Source organism: Rhinatrema bivittatum, chromosome 3 (genome assembly GCF_901001135.1).
Source record: "Rhinatrema bivittatum chromosome 3, aRhiBiv1.1, whole genome shotgun sequence".
Classification (NCBI taxonomy): Eukaryota; Metazoa; Chordata; class Amphibia; order Gymnophiona; family Rhinatrematidae; genus Rhinatrema; species Rhinatrema bivittatum.
The window spans coordinates 10,276,420-10,293,159 of NC_042617.1; the positions used below are offsets into that span (position 1 = coordinate 10,276,420).

General features: G+C 53.1%; 1 protein-coding gene across 3 annotated transcripts in view; it reads right to left on the reverse strand.

Moving 5' to 3' along the window:
• The window catches only part of AARS2 (alanyl-tRNA synthetase 2, mitochondrial), a 135,287-nt gene that overhangs the window by 90,452 nt on the left and 28,095 nt on the right, over positions 1-16,740 (reverse strand). For all 3 annotated transcript variants that reach the window (XM_029592889.1, XM_029592887.1, XM_029592888.1), the window contains exons 7-12: positions 9,698-9,806; positions 9,355-9,393; positions 8,330-8,441; positions 7,015-7,142; positions 6,149-6,296; positions 5,010-5,179 (exon numbers count right to left, since the gene is read on the reverse strand). In XM_029592889.1, the coding sequence (XP_029448749.1) occupies positions 5,010-5,179; positions 6,149-6,296; positions 7,015-7,142; positions 8,330-8,441; positions 9,355-9,393; positions 9,698-9,806 (706 nt within the window). The remainder of the gene's footprint in view (positions 1-5,009; positions 5,180-6,148; positions 6,297-7,014; positions 7,143-8,329; positions 8,442-9,354; positions 9,394-9,697; positions 9,807-16,740) is intronic.

Below are 16,740 nucleotides of genomic sequence, written 5' to 3' on the forward strand. Positions count from 1 at the left end.
TAGCGCCGTTGCGCCCTGGCTCTGGTCCGAGAGGACGGAAAAGTCCTGGTGGAACGATACCTGTCCTCCGGCAGGCGATGAACCGCATTTTCCCCCAGCGTCTTGATGATTTGATCCAAATCCTCCCCGAACAGGAACTTGCCCCTGAAGGGCAGGGAGCCCAGGCTCGACTTGGAGGATGTGTCCGCCGCCCAGTTGCGGAGCCATAGAAGGCGCCGTGCCGCTACCACCGAGGCCATGGAGCGGGCGAGGACCCGAAACAGGTCATAGGAGGCGTCAGCGCCATAAGCAACCGCCGCTTCCAGTCTATCCGCCTGGGCGGCCTACCCCAGGGGAACCTGGTCCTGTGCCCGCAGTCCCCGAGCTTCCCGGGAGGCGGGCGCGAGCGGGAGGGAGGGGGGCCCCCACACCCGCCGGAGCGGGGGGGGCCGGGGGAGGCAGAGGGGCCCCCGCAGGTAGGGAGGGCCGCGGTATCTTGTGTGGAGGAGGCCCCGTGGGAGGCTCAAGGCTCTGCAGATATGCCGTGTGCAGCAAAAGTATAAACTCTGGGGAAAACCCCTGTCTCCCGGAGGGGGGCTCCGAGGGGGGGGCCCCCGGTGGGACTGTCTCCGGGTCCGATTCGGGGAGTAAATGTGGCGGGGACTCCCCCGCATCCCCGGTCCCAAGCGCCGTCTGTTCCCCTTCAGGGGGTGCAGAGTGTAAAATGGCCGCCGTTCCCGCCAGGAATGGGGGAGGGGCCGGCCCCCGCCGCCCGGGCAGACCTGCTAAGCGGGGGAAATCGATGAGGGGCCGCGAGGTGCCCTCCCCCCCGGGAGACACCTCGCACAAATGCCCTCCCTCGAGATCCGCGAGCCCAGCTCGCCGCAAGCAGAGCAGCGCTCTGGCCGCGGCATCGGGGCTGAGCAGGAAAACAGGCCCGGCAGAATAAACCACCCGGCAAGCCTCGGGGGGGGCCGATAACGGGAGCGCCGCTGCGGGAGGGGGCCCGGACGGCCTGCACAACCCGAAAGGAAGAAAAACGGCACCGCGGGGGGGCCTCCTGGCCGCGCGACCCGCCGACGACGCTCTCCCTGCCTGCCTCTGCAGCCCACGAGGAGCCGCGAAAATGGCCGCGGGCAAGGGAGAGAAGACGCGGAGGGGCCGGTCCTAATGTCCTCCGCGAGCCCCTCCGTCGAAGATCAGCTGCAAGCAAGGAGAAAAGTAAAGGCAAAACAACACTTACCTACCCCGCTCGCAAGGAGAGAAGAAGAAGAGAGAGCAAGACAAACACCGAGGGAAGCCACGCCTCCCAATTAGAGCCCTCTAAACTTTTTTTTTTTTTTTTTTTTTAAACAAACTTGATCCAAAAAGAAGTAGGCAGAGAGAAAAGCAAATCAGAGAAGAAATACAAGAACTGCCTGAGGTAATCGGGAGCAACCCGGATTCACTACTCGCATCTGCTGGAGTCAGAAGATACTGAACTCCTGCAGAGGGGGTAGTAGCACTCCTGGTGACGCCCCCTCAAAGCTTTGGCTGACTCCATCTGCTGGATTGGGGACATAACCCACTGTCTGGACTGATCCAGGTACGTACAGGGAAAGCATTGTCCTTTTTGGGAACCACGAAGTAGACGGAATAGTGGCCTGCGCCTTGCTCCTTCGGCGGCACTAGGAGAATAGCTCCAAGGTCGAGTAATCTGTTGAGTGTCTGACGCACTATTAGCTGTTTCCGCAATGGTCCACAGGGGGAGAATAGGAACCTGTCCCTTAAGGGCTGAGCAAACTCTAAAACATGACTGTGCTTTAGAATATCCAGGACCCACTGATCTGACGTAATCTTGACCCATCCTCCTACTCTGGGCGGCAAGGAGTGGGCCGGTGACCCTTCATTGGGTTGACTTGGAAGAGGATCCTTGTGGCAAGCCCCCTCGAGGGGATCTGCTACCACAAAAGGAATGAGACCAAGATTGAGACCTGATGGACGGAGGACGTTGAGAAACAGGTCTTGACTGTGAAAAATGCCTTTGTCCTCTGAAACGGGCCCTAGAGGAATTGAATGTCTGAAAGTTTCTCGGACGGTCTTCTGGAAGCTTGTGTACTTTATTCTCCCCAAGAGATTTGATAATTTGCTCCAAATCTTCTCCAAACAACAATTTACCCTTAAAGAGGAGAGAGCCCAGCTGTGCCTTGGAAGAAGAGTCTGCTGACCAGTTGCGGAGCCAAAGGAGACGTCTGGCCGAGACTGCCGACACCATCGACCTGGCAGGAACCTCAAGAGATCATAAAGCGCATCCGCCGAATAAGCAATCACCGCCTCCAGGCGTTCTGCTTGCTGTGCTTCACCAAGCGGCAACTCCTGGGTACCGAGCAACTGCTGTACCCATCTAAGACCTGCTCTTTGCATTAGAAAGCTGCAGACCACTGCTCTGACTCCCAATGCTGACACCTCAAAAATCCTCTTGAAGTATACTTCCAGTTTTCGATCCTGCAAGTTGTGCAAAGCTGTCCACCCTGTCACCGGGATGGTGGTCCTCTTAGTGACCGCCGACACAGACGCGTCAACTTTTGGAACTTTAAGAAGTTCTAAGAATTCCTCCGGAAGAGGATAGAGCTTATCCATAGCTTGGCCTACTCGGAGACTCAAGTCAGGAGAATCCCATTCCTTGGAGAGTAGCTGCAGCAGCATGGGATGAGAAGGAAAAGGTTTTGCAGGAGGACGCAGTCCCGTTAAAACAGGACCACTTTTTGACGCCCCCGTATTCGAGCCTGAGGGGTCCTGAGGCGCATCTATATCTAACTCAGAAAGTACATGGGAAATAAGCAGCTCAAGCTCATCCCTTTTAAAAAGCCGCGAGACTCTGGGATCATCCCCCTCCGTGTGCATGCTGGACAAAGCTCCATCCAGGTCCACAGCACCATCCTGATCCGGATCAACCGGAGCCGGGTCCAGTAAGTTGGGAATGGGAACTACTCGAGCCCGGGTAGAACCTGAGGGAGTCCCCGAAACATCCTGGGCACCCTCCAATCTGCTTACTTTAGGGGGAGAGGGCCCAGAAGGAACACTGTCTTGTTGAAACATGTGGGTCAGGTAAGCATTATGCATTAATAAAATCAGCCAAAAAAGCAGGTGGGGGGATGGGCCCCATCTGAAGGAACAAAAGAGTTGAGTCCTGGAATTGTCCCCGAAATTGAGGGGTCCCCCAGGGGAAGTCAAAACGGGCGGAGGCCGAACAAAATCGGCATCAGGGCTGCCCTGTGGATGCGCTGACACAGACGCATCAGCATTCAAAATGGCCGCCATTCCCGCGCTTGACGGGAATGGGGCCGACCCACCAGAAGGAAGACGGGCTGAAAAATGACTGCTTGGTCTGCTGTCAGCCCTTGAGGAACCCTCCCCACCAGGGAGGCATTTGGTACAAATCCCCTTGCGGGAGAGCCGAGTCCCAGGCTCCCCGCAGGCGGCACATCGCATCCCTCGCGGCATGGGGGAAGGGAAAAACAGCTGAACAAACAACTGCCCCCGAAAGCGCTCCTGGCAGCACCGAAAATTTAAAAACAGAGCCAAAAACTTCTCTCCGGACCACTGCAACGGCCCGGGCTCAGTTTCTTTTTTTTTTTTTTTTAAATAGGGCTGAGGAATGGCGCCTCTCAGGTCAGTCAGCCTTAGGGTAGGGGGAACAGCTGGACCACCAGCTTACACCCCTAGAGCCAGGAACGAAGGAAAAAATAACCTTAAAGGAAAACAAAAACCTACCTTAGAAAGAATACAAGCTTATTCTCAAGGCAGCAATACATGCAAGCTGCAAGGCAGGCAAACTTAAGACTTAAGACTTAAGAGTTGAGTCCTGGAATTGTCCCCGAAGTTGAGGGGTCCCCCGGGGGAAGTCAAAACGGGCGGAGGCCGAACAAAATCGGCATCAGGGCTGCCCTGTGGATGCGCTGACACAGACGCATCAGCATTCAAAATGGCCGCCATTCCCGCTTTCCTGACAGTCTAAAAACTTACAATTTATTTTTTTTTTAAACTTAATCCATTCAAAGAAAAAAAGCACTATGAGAGGAAAGGGAATAAACAAAAATTATTCTACAAACTTTCCTTAAAGATTTGAAAATTTAAGTGGGAACCGCGGGTTCAAACAGCCTGCATCTGCTGGAGACAGAAGAATACTGATGGGATGCAGAGGGTGCTCATGGGTAACTCCGAGCGCCTCACAAGTTTTCCTTCTGTCTCCATCTGCTGGAATGGAGATATAACCCATGGTCTGGACTGATCCGGGTGCGTACAGGGAACCACCCTTTGCTGGAGACAGAGAAATTATGAGGGACTGCAGGTGGCACACTAGGTTATATGGCAGTGTCAGTAAAACTGTCTCCATCTGCTGGAAGGGAGGCAAAACCCAGGAGTCTGGACTGACCTGGGTACGTACAGGAAATCATGTACACAAGTTGCATGCAATCAGGTCATTTTAATAGGGGAGGGTACAGGACGGAAACATGCGTTCTATCACACGATATACACTGTTTAACCTGTGTTACAGTATTACCGAGGCTTGATGCATCACTCCCATAGGTAGTTGGATAAGTTGGATATTCAGAATAAGCTGGATAACATGCCTGGCTAACTCGAGTCATGCCATAGAGCAGTCCCATTTCTTTCATGCAGGTAAATGGTCACTTTTCACTCCCTAGCTAGGATCCTGGATGAAAACATTGTGTACCTCTCTGCAGGCTCTGGAACTCTCATTCCTCCATCCCCCAAGCTTCAGTACTGCTGGAAGTACTTCTCCTCTACCCCTAAAATCTGGAAGAGCTTCCCCAGACACCGTACAAAACTGTATAGTCAGAAAAGGGAAAGGTGTGTAAGAAGTGCCCTCTAGTGGCAAAAGGTGAGAACTGCAGGGGAGGACAGGGGGAGAGAGCTGGATGCAGCTGCCTAGAGCGGATATAGGGTTCTGCTGGGACACGTTTCCTCTCCTCACCAATAAAGCCATCACGGCAGCACACGGTCAGGAAGACATGATGGGAGCTCACCTGCTGGGCGAGTAGGACAAAGTAGCCCTGATCGTGACACTGTCCACCCTGCTCTGCGTAGAAGCTGGTCTGGTCCAAGATAACACCACAGCGCTGCCCTTCAGCGACCTCTGCCAGTAAAGTCTGGTCTTTGTACAGCGTGAGGATGGTGGCCTGGCAGGGACTAAAGACTGAAGGGAAAAACACACACACCTGTGCTGAATAAGTGTTTTCTCTAACCTGTCTCTCTTGCTACTAAATTCTTCTCTCGCTCATCAGGATGCAGAGGCAGCAAGGGAAGCCGCCAACTGCAGACAGATGCAAGGCCTACTCCAGCCTGGCCCAGACTGGGCAAATCCAACCCTGCCACCTGGGCTGCATCCTCAGGTTTCAGCACCATGGGAAACGTTTAGAGGGCCCTATTTCCAATGAAGCATAGAAAAACGACAATGACCACTTTTAGTTCTTTCCCCAAAGAAACCAGTTACTTGCCACTCGTGTCACAGTAAAAACTAAATCGCTCAACCCCTCACCTCCAAACACCCAGCAAGGATGTCCCATGCTGATGCCAACTCAGCACGTCTGACCTACTAAAGAGAGAAATGGTTGGGGGGCTCGTTGTGATTTGGAGCACAAGGGCTCCAACACAGGCTGCAGAAAAAGGGTGAAGCAAGATTAAAACAGGCCCCCTAGCAATGCAGAACCTATGCTTAATATTATTCCTACTCTCTCGGCTGGGTTTGCAGAAGGGCTGCTTTCTGTCTCCTCCTGCCTAATTTGGAAGCCATGACAACGCCTCAATAAGGGTCATGACCACTGTGCTGACATCAGTGAGACCGAGATGGGGCCAGCTCGCAGCACTTTTATTCCAGGGCAGGGCCAAGTTAAGCAATGCAGATGCCCTCAACCATGCGAAGTGAAGAGGTCCCACAGCATTATCAAAAAAAAAAAAAATGAAGACTTCAAATCTGAAGCTGTAGCTTGTTCCTAAATCTAGCACAGTCCCTGGGTCAACAACAACTCAGGTGTCCTTTACAAGAATGTAGTTATTCAGGATCTGTGAGAGCGCATCACCTCCGAGGGTCTTAAAGGATATATCACAAGTCTACTTTCATGCTGAAAAGCGATAAACCATTACAACTATAACGTAAATCTCTTACCATATCTGCCGTCTCTTCCCAGGGTGTAGGCATATTTCGGAGAATCGTCAGTGGCAGGAATAGCTCTCCTCTGCAGCTCGGCCAGTGAGTGAACGTCCAGCTGTAAAGCTCCCTCTCTGCCTTCCCCCTGCTGCTTCTCAGCTTGGCGCTGTGCACACATCGCAGAAGGACAGAATAAGAGCCAGTGTCATTCACTCAGTACAAAGGTACTCATTCTACCCATACTAGGGATGTGCATTCGTTTAGAACAAATTAGGCAATTTCAACGAAATTCCACGACTGCAACCTCTCCAAGGCCTGCCTTTGCCCAGCTGCCGAAGCTCTGCTCTGCCGAAAATGCCTCGGAGAGTGGACTGGAAAAGGCCTCCTGGGCCCCTTAGGCTTCTCTTATCTGCAGAACGGCCAAGGCTTCTCCCAGAGCTCCATGAGGTGAGGGAGCTGGACCACTAGCTATCACCTCAGTAGTCCAAAGAGCAAGTCGGGGTCCCCACCAGGACCTGCCAACCTCCTGGGAGAGAAACTCCTTTGAAGAAGAAAGTCTTCTGCCTTTTTTTTTTTTTAAATTTAAGATTCAGAACGCAGGTTTTGCACCTCCTCCATCTGCTGGAGACAGAGAAATACTGAAGTACTGCAGGTACTACGCCAGGTTATGTGCCAGTGGCTTTGAAACTTTCTCTGTCTCCATCTGCTGGAAGGGAGGCAAACAGCAGGAGTCTGGACTGATCTGGGTTTGTACAGGGAAGGGGCTATAAAGCTGAGCAGGAGATGGAGCTATGCAGGCTGACCTCTCGTACCACGAACGAGTCTCATTCACGCTCTCTCCCATCGCTAACCTATGCTTGCCTCCCGCCCCACCACTCACTTGCCTGAGTCTCTTCCTTTGCTAGCTGATCCAGTGCTGCTGAATCCAGCCTTACGTCCTTCTCTTCCAGCATCAGCCTGATCAGATCCAACGGGAAGCCCAGGTTTCTGTACAGAGACCATGCCACATCCACTACATAATAGAAAACGTGTCAAAATCCATGTTCATTAGAGGCTTCCCTCACACTGCCCTGAGAAACAGCAGAATCGATGCACCGGGAAGGATTCCAGTTTCTTGCTATGTTGTACCGTGATCCACTAATCCTATCCTGACAGATCTGCTCTCTCTCTCTCACCTACCCCTAAATCCTGGAATATTTCTACACCCAACTACACCCAAAGATTTGTTGCATCTGTCTTCTACATCCTCCCCTACTGTTCTTGTGTGTGTATAGACCCCTTCCTGATGCCTCTGTGCCGTGCTGCCACCTTTTCCCCCTCTATCCCCTGGGCAGGTACGCCCTCTCCTGCTGTCTCTTGCGAGACAGAAAAGATCCAGTTCTGGCACTAGGAGGCAGGTGTCCAAGGTAACAGACATGGACCATGGCCACAGCACACCTCCTTAGCTAGGAGATTCCATTTTTTGGCCTGGCAGTTTCCTCCAGCTCTTCAGGGCTTCTAGCTCGATGAGGATCATCCTCAGACTTCACTCCCAGCCACCTGGGAATCTTCATTACTGATCTCTTCCCATCTAACCCAGCCACTGCAGTGAGAATACTTTGGCTAAGAGTGGACAACTGCATTTCTCTCCGGAGCCCATTGTTACCCAGCTGGACCACCCTAACTTTGGGGCTGCGAACAGTGTCTTTGACATATCCCCAGCCCTGGCTGGTCCGAGCAGCAGGAACTGGGCTCAGGAATCAGACTGCAGTCGCTAGCACAGCAGCTCACTGCCCTTCCCATGGGGCTTGCACACGGGAATTTTGTAAGCCATTCTTTTTACCGTGAGGCTTCTCCCATTTTCGCACCCCCTCCCTACATAGCCTTACTAGTGCAGTGGAAATCTTTGGTCAAGAGCTAGAGAGGACAGCTGCATGCACCCTCTTAAGGGTTTCTATGATGCAGTGGTGGGGGCTCTCTACCCTGTTCCAGAGAGTTATGCTGCTACCAGATAGGCCCGGACACTGAACCAGGGTTCCCCGCATGCTCTGCCACTGGAAATTTCGGAGACACTGGTGGGGAGAGGGTACGAGTCCAGGCATCGCCTTCTTCCTGTGAGTCAGGTCTAGTTCTTCCATGGACGGTGTGCTGGGGGACTATCTCCTCGCCCTCTTGCCCCCATGCTAACTGCCGCTGGTCAGTCGCTGTGCACAACCTCACCTGGGAACTCCGGGGCACGTGGTGCCTGCTGCAACGTGCGGTTGATGATTCGGCGGCCATGCTGCAATGATGATAGGAAGGCAGCCTCATTCTCATTAATGAGATTCATAATCTGCGCAAGAAAGCAGGGAAGGAATGTTTACTGCCACGCCTGCCCCCCCACACCTCATTCAAACACAGGAAGGCTGCACCATGCACCAAGGCTAATGAGACTGTGATGAGGGCCATGGAATCAACAAAGAGCATGCAGAGTCCACAGACACACGTCCCCTCCCTCATCGAAAACAACCCACCACCTGCTGCCCGATACCCCCAATGCCACAGGCCTCTCCCCTTCCTGCCACGCTCCTGTCACCACAAGCCATCCCCCATCCATGCCTCCTCCTCCACTGCCAAGTGCCTCCCATATACCTGATTCCCTCACTGCCTACATCCCCCACCCCAATACCCCCCACTCACACACACTGCGCTCCTACCCCTTCCCCTTCCCCACTCAGTGCGCTCACATTCCTCCCCCAGTACACTCGTACACCTCCCACACAACGTACTCATACTCCTTCCCATCTCCCTACCCCCCCACACATTCCACTTATAAACCTTCCCCTACTCCCATGCCGCGCTCATATACCTCCCCCTCCACTCACTGTGCACACACTCCTCCCTCTCCCTGCCCTCACACCACATAGCAGGTACTGCCCATACTCCTTCCACCCCCACTAAAAGCAAACCTCTCCCCTATTCCCACACTCTGCACTCACCTACACTGTGTTTATACACCCCTCACCCACACACGCAGAGTGCGCTCACACTCCCCCTCCCCACGTGACATGCATAGTTACAAGCTGTCACTCTCGCTGCAGAGCTGCACTGACAGCACTCGAACCCATTCCAGATATTTTCTCATAGCATGCGCAGGAAATGAGGTCTCAGAAGCATATTTGGTGCCAGCAAGCCTAAGCCGGGGTTAGAAGCCACGCCACTCATCAGCCGCAGCTGCAGATCCAGCAAGTATGACCGTGGCTCACCTGTTCCACGTTCTGCTTCAGCTCTGGGTAAGCACCTCCCTGTGGAGAGAGTGGCAAGACAGCGTGAGGGAGCTGTGAACCAGGAAGCCCCTCTCCTTACAACACACCGTCCAGCTCTCATCAGGGATTCAGCATGCACATGTTTCTTCAGCACCACACGCCGCCTCTCTCCTTCCCATGCAACTCCCTGCACGCAGCTGCCACAGAATAGCAGGGATGTTGGAAACTGGAATCTCTCTCACAGGTTCCCTCAGCCATTCTAAGGCTGTCTCTGCAATAGGAGCTCTGAGCCATGTAGCCGGGCTCCCTGCAGGTTGGTGGCCAGCACACTGCAGACTCTTACCAGAATTTCTGCCACGGTGGGGACTAAGCTGGCCAGAAACCCCGGCGGTGCCTGCAGGACTTCGGCAGCAAACCTCACCGCTCTGCGCAGGATACGACGCAGCACCAGTCTGACGCAAATCAAATGCGAGAAACAAATGTCAAATAAGCAGGAGCCTGCCAACCTGGATAACATTGTAAAGCATCATCATGCACCCATCATCACACAGAGCCTGGGCCCGGGACAGTCATTTGGACCACACAGTGCCTGGGGGGAGGGGGAGCGGCAGCTACTCAGATAGGAAAACTGGTTCTTACCTGCTCATTTTCTTTCCTGTAGTAACACAGGTCATGCCAGACAAGTGGGGTTATGCATCCCCACCAGCAGATGGAGGCAGAGAATAAAAGCTTTTCAGGCACTGCTACATAACTGAGAGCAGAGATTTAAAGTTGGAGCCCCTTGTAACTAGGACCCTTTGTCTGAAAACAAGAAAAATATTAACTTATATACACTTTTGGAAACTCTGATACTGTCTGAACAACATCCGATCTGTGGTGTTACATGAACGGCAATTAGCAGGTAAGAACACATTTTACTTTCCTGTTTGTACCCCAGATCAGTCCATTCATGAGGGATGTACCCAAGCCCCTCTATGCTGGGCGGGAACTCGAAAGACCCTCGCGCAACACGCTTTCCCCAAAGGTCGCCTCCTCTCGTGCCCGCACCTCCAAGCAGCCATGTTTGGTAAAAGTGTGAAGACCACGCCACTGCCTGACAAATCTCTTGCGCAGATATCAATTGCCCACGAGGCTGCCTGCGCCCTAGTGGAACCTGCCCGCAACCCTTCCGGCGCTGATCGACCCTTACAGATATAAACTGTATTTATCGCCTCTTTCAGCCACCTTGCAATCGCGCCCTTGGAAGCTTTGTTTCCCCCTTCTTTGCTCCATTAAACAGGACAAAAAGGTGATCTGAACTCCGAAAAGGATTCGTCACCTTAAGATACTGCAAAAGAATTTGCCGCGCATCCAAGAAGTGAAGCTCCCTTGCCATAGAAGCGTGCGGTGACACATTCGGGAAGGCTGGCAGTTCGACCGCTTGGTTAAGATGAAAGGTGGAAACTACTTTAGGCAGAAAGGAAGGCCCCTGTACGTAACGACACCCCATCCTCCAAAACTCTCTACACGACAATGCCTGCAGCTCAGAGAACCACCAAGAAAACAGATTTTAAGCTTAGATCCTTTAAGGTCGCCCTCCTAATCGGTTCAAACGGAGGATCACACAGAACTCTAAGAACTGGATTAAGGTTCCAGGTCGGACATACATTGCAGACTGAAGGATGCAGATGTTTTCCTCCTTTCAGGAAACGCACCACATCCGAATGAGTCGCCAACAGCCTCCCCTGTACCTTACCTCGAAGCAGGGCCCCGGCGCGTCCTTTAGGCGAACTTCGGCGGTCGCCTAGGGCGCTGAGCCGTAGAGAGCCTCAAAGAGCAGCCACGTGGTGCCGCAAATGGAGCCTATCCCGCTCGCGCCAAAGAGAAATAGAGACTGTGTGCTTCTCAGGGCCGCGCTGCTCGCGGCCCTGAGAAGCACACAGTCGGCGCCGAAACAGGTAGGGGGGGGCGCGACAAGGGAAGGGGGCGTGACCGGACCATGTCATACAGGGCATCCACCACATAGGCCACCCCTGCTTCTAAGTGGGCAGCCTGAGCGGCCTCCCTCATCGCCCCGACACCTTCTCGTGTGCCTTCTCAACCCAGCACAAGCAGGCTCTCTGCATCAAGCTCCCGCAGACTGCCGCACGAAGGCTTACAAAGGAAAATTGGTTCTTACCTGCTAATTTTCGTTCCTGTAGTACCACAGATCAGTCCAGACAGCTGGGTTATGCCTCCCTTCCAGCAGATGGAGTCAGAGAAACTGAAAAGGCACCTCCCTGATAACCTATGGGCCGATACAGTCGGAGCGCACTGTTAACCTGCCATTGGACGCGCGTTTTCCCTTACCCCTTATTCAGTAAGGGGAGGAAAAAGCGCGTCCAACCCGCGGAACCTAATAGCGCCCTCAACGTGCAAATGCATGTTGATGGCCCTATTAGGTATTCCCGCGAGATACAGAAAGTAAAATGTGCAGCCAAGCTGCACATTTTACTTTCAGAAATTAGCGCCTACCCAAAGGTAGGCGCTAGTTTCTGCCAGCACCGGGAAAGTGCACAGAAAAGCAGTAAAAACTGCTTTTCTGTGCACCCTCTCACTTAATATCATGGCGATATTAAGTCGGAGGTCCCAAAGGGTAAAAAAGGTTAAAAAAAAGAAAAATAAATTTTGAAGTCGGCCGGCGGTTGTCGGGTCGAAAACCTGACACTCAATTTTGCCGACGTCCGGTTTCTGAGCCCGTGGCTGTCAGCGGGCTCGAGAACAGACGCCAGCAAAATTGAGCGTCGGCTGTCAAACCCGCTGACAACCGCCGCTCTGGGCCAAAAGGAGGCGCTAGGGACGCGCTAGTGTCCCTAGCGCCTCCTTTTGCCAGTTTCTACCGCGGACCTAATTTAAATTCTGAATCACGCGCACAAGCGAGTGGCCTGTGCGCGCGCCGGGAGAGCGGACGTTCGCCCGCTCTCCCGCGGACTTTACTGAATCGGCCCGCTAGTGTGCCATTTGCGATCCCTCAGTATAATCAATATCGAAGCAGAAAGAAAAACACAATTTAACCACTGAACAATTTAACAGCCAATGACTAGACCAAAAACTAATAACAAATGGTCCCAACTTTCGGAACTATGTAGCTGTAAGGAGTGTAGATTCTTCCATTCCGTACACCCTAACCAATATCTTCACATCTGCAGATCTTCTGTGTAGGAAGCAAAGGAAAGAAAAAAATCAACAGACTTACCAGACTATCTGGGCGGGCATCTAGTCTGATCCGTGGTACTACAGGAACGAAAATTAGCAGGTAAGAGCCAATTTTCCTTTCCCTGTACGTACCCGGATCAGTCCAGACAGCTGGGATGTACCCAAGCCACCTTAACTGGGGTGGGACCCGGTAAGTCCTGCTTGGAGTACTACGCTACCAAAACAATCCGTATCTGGAGCCCGGACGTCCAAGCGATAGTGCCTAGCAATAGTGTGCAGAGATTTCCAAGTTTCCGCTCAACAAATCTCTTGAGGAGAAACATTTTGACTCTCCGCCCAAGACGCCGCCTGAGATCTGATAGAATGAGCCTTAAGACCATCAGGTATCGGACGGCCCTTACATATGTATGCCGAGACAATGGCTTCTTTCAACCTTCGGGCGATAGTAGTCTTGGACGCATTCTGCCCGTTCTTAGGGCCACTCCATAGAACAAAGAGATAGTCTGACAACCGAAAAATATTAGTCACTTCCTAATATCGGAAAAGGACCCGCCGAACATCTAACTTTCGCAACGCCTGAGAAGAATCGCGATCCAAATCCGAAAAGGATGGTAACTCAACTGACTGATTCAAATGAAAAGCCGACACCACCTTCGGAAGGAAGGACGGCACCGTCCGAAGCGAAACTCCCGAGGACGAAAACTGCAAGAACGGCTCCCGGCACGACAACGCCTGAAGCTCTGATATCTGTCTCGCCGAACAAATAGCCAAGAGAAATACCGCTTTAAGTGTCAAATCCTTTAATGTGGCCCGCTTAAGGGGCTCAAAGGGCAAGTTGCACAGTGCCCGCAGAACCAAGTTCAAACTCCACGAAGGGCAGACCTGTCGTACTGGAGGATTCAAATGTTTGGCTCCTTTCAGAAAACGTGCCACATCTGGATGTCCCGCAAGGGAAGTACCGTCCACCTGGCCACGCAAGCAGCCCAAGGCCGCTACCTGAACACGAAGAGAACTGTATGCCAAACCTTTCTTCAGGCCTTCCTGTAAGAACTCGAGAATGTGAACTACTGTGGCCCTTCGCGGGGAAACCTGAAAACCGCTACACCAGGAATCAAAAACCTTCCAAACCCGTGCATAAGTAAGTGACGTGGAAGTCTTACGTGCGTGAAGCAGAGTAGAAATCACCGACTCAGGGTACCCTTTTTTTTTCAGCTGGCGCCTCTCATAAGCCAAGCCGCTAGACAGAAGCGATCCGCCTGATCGAAAAATACTGGACCTTGACGGAGAAGGTTCAGAAGGTGTCCGAGACGCAAGGGACCCTCAACCGCCAAGTTGATTAGGACCGCGAACCAGGGTCTTCGCGGCCACTCTGGAGCTACAAGAACTACTGGTCCCCGGTGCGACTCTATCCATCTGAGCACTTTGCCCACCAGAGGCCAAGGAGGGAACACATAGAGAAGCACGCTGCTGGGCCAGGGAAGGACTACAGCATCTACTCCTTCTGCTCCATGCTCCAGTTTGCGTCTGAAAAACCGTACCGCTTTCGCGTTTGTTCGCGTCGCCATCAAGTCCAGGTGGGAAATACCCCACTGCCGGATCAAGATTTGCATCACCTCCTCGGATAGCTCCCATTCCCCGGGGTCTAGCTGCTGACGACTGAGAAAGTCTGCTTGGACGTTGTCGATCCCGGCTATGTGAGACGCCGCCAGACGCAGATTGCGCTCCGCCCATACCATAAGCTTGTCTGCTTTGACGGCCACCAGCCGACTCTGTGTTCCTCCCTGTTGGTTGATGTAAGCCACCGTGGTGGCATTGTCGGATAGGATCCTTACCGACTGATGGCGGACCAGGGGAAGGAAGCTGCACAATGCCAGACGAACCGCTCTGGTTTCCAAATGATTGATGGACCACTTTGACTCTGGAACCGACCACTGACCTTGAGCTGAGTGTGACTGACAAACTGCCCCCCAACCGGAAAGGCTGGCATCTGCTGTCACAATCAGCCACTGTGGATTCTCCAAATCCATCCTCTTAAGTGCTCTGGTACTAGCCACCACTGGAGACTGCTCCTGGCTGGATCCAGAGAGGCAATTGAAGGTGAAACTCCTCGGACTTGGGATCCCAGCGAGAAAGCAACACTCTCTGCAAAGGCCTCAAATGAGCGAACGCCCATGGGACCAATTCCAGAGTAGAAGCCATAGAACCAAGAATTTGTAAATAGTCCCAAACGATGGGCAATGGGAGAGCCAGCAGCCGCCGAACCTGAGACATCAACTTGGCTATTCTCTGCACGGGAAGGAAAACCTTACCCACCACCGTGTCGAATCGGGCTCCTAGAAATTCCAACTCTTGCGATGGAACCAGCTGGCTCTTGGGAAAGTTGACCACCCAGCCGAGGGACTGAAGCCGCAGTACCACCGACTGAACTGCCTGCTCGCAGAGGCGCTGTGACTTCGCCCGAATGAGCCAGTCGTCCAAATAGGGATGAACCAGAATCCCTTCTTTCTGCAGAGACGCTGCTACCACTACCATGACCTTGCTGAATACGCATGGTGCCGTCGCCAGACCGAACGGTAGCGCTTGAAACTGATAATGTTCCCCTAGCACCATGAACAGGAGAAACCTTTGATGATGCTCCTGTATACCGATTGCAGATAAGCCTCTGTCAGATCCAAAGAGGCCAAATATTCTCCTTTGTGTACGGCCGCAATGACAGATCTCAAGGTTTCCATGCGAAAACGGGGAACCCGAAGGGCTCTGTTGACCCTCTTCAAGTCCAGGATGGGACGGAATGAGCCCTCCTTTATATCTGCCTGTCCGGCACTCCCCCAGCGGGACTGGAATGATCGCTCCCAGGGCCTGCAAGCGAGCCAGGGTCTGGAGTACCACTTGCCTTTTCACTCGAGACCCGCAAGGAGACACCAGGAAAAGGTCCCGCAGAGGGAGAGCAAAATCTAAAGCGTAACCGCAACTTACAATGTCTAGACCCATTGATCCGACGTGATCTTGAGCCATTCCTCTTGAAAAAGAGAGAGACAGCCCCCTATCACTGGAATGGAGGAATGGGCTGGCGCACCTTCATTGTGCCGTCTTGGTGTTGGAGAACCCCTGGGAAGTACCATCTCGGGGAGGCCGCCTGCCTCGAAAGGAGTGTGCCCAAGCCACAACATCGACAGAGCTTGCCGAGAAGGAAAAGGCAGGGCCCTAGCTGAACAAAAACGCCGCTGGCCCCGGAAACAACCCCTATAGGAATTGAAAGGACGAATAGACCTGGGTTTGTCCTCCGGCAATTTGTAAACTTTGTTCTCTCCCAAATCCTTGATAAGCTGCTCCAGATCGTCTCCAAATAGAAGCATCCCTTTAAAAGGGAAGGATCCCAACTGAGACTTGGAAGAAGAATCCGCAGACCAATGGCGCAGCCAAAGTAACCTCCTTGCTGCCACCGCGGAGGACATTGCTCAGGAGGAGGTCCTCAGCAGATCATACAGAGCATCCACCGTATAAGAGACGGCTGCTTCCAGGTGGTCTGCCTGTTCCGCCTCAGCCGGGGGTAGCTCCTGTGCAGTAAGCAGTTGCTGAATCCATCGAAGGGTGGCTCTCTGCATGAAACTACTGCAGACCGCCGCCCTCACTCCGAGAGCCGACACTTCAAAAATTCTTTTAAGAAGTATCTCAAGCTTACTGTCTTGCAGATCTTTCAGGGCGGTGCCGCCCATCACAGGAATGGTAGTGTGCTTGGCAATGGCTGCTACGGCGGAATCTACTTTTGGAATCTTAAGAAGGTCCAAATATTCGTCTGGAAGCGGGTAGAGCTTCTCCATGGCTCTGCTAATGCGAAGAGTGGCTTCCGGAACATCCCACTCTCGAGTCATGAGCTGCAAGAGACTTGGGTAGAATGGAAAGGATCGAGGAAGAGCGTGAAGACTGGACAACACTGGATCCCCCGGGTGTCGATCCGTCACTGATTGTGGAACTGGTAAATCCAGCTCAGTAAGCACATGTGGAATTAGAGGATCCAGCTCTTCTCTCCTAAACAAGCGAAGCACCCGCAGATCACCCCCTTCAACCGGAGCGGCAGAATCCACATCCGCCCAGATCCTGAAGGGGGTCCTGGGGCGCGGGATCAGCCAACAGATCTGGCAGTGTCCCTTCATCAGGCACTGGCTGAGGTAATGGAGCACAAGGTGCCGCCTGAGGGTCAGGCCTGGGTCT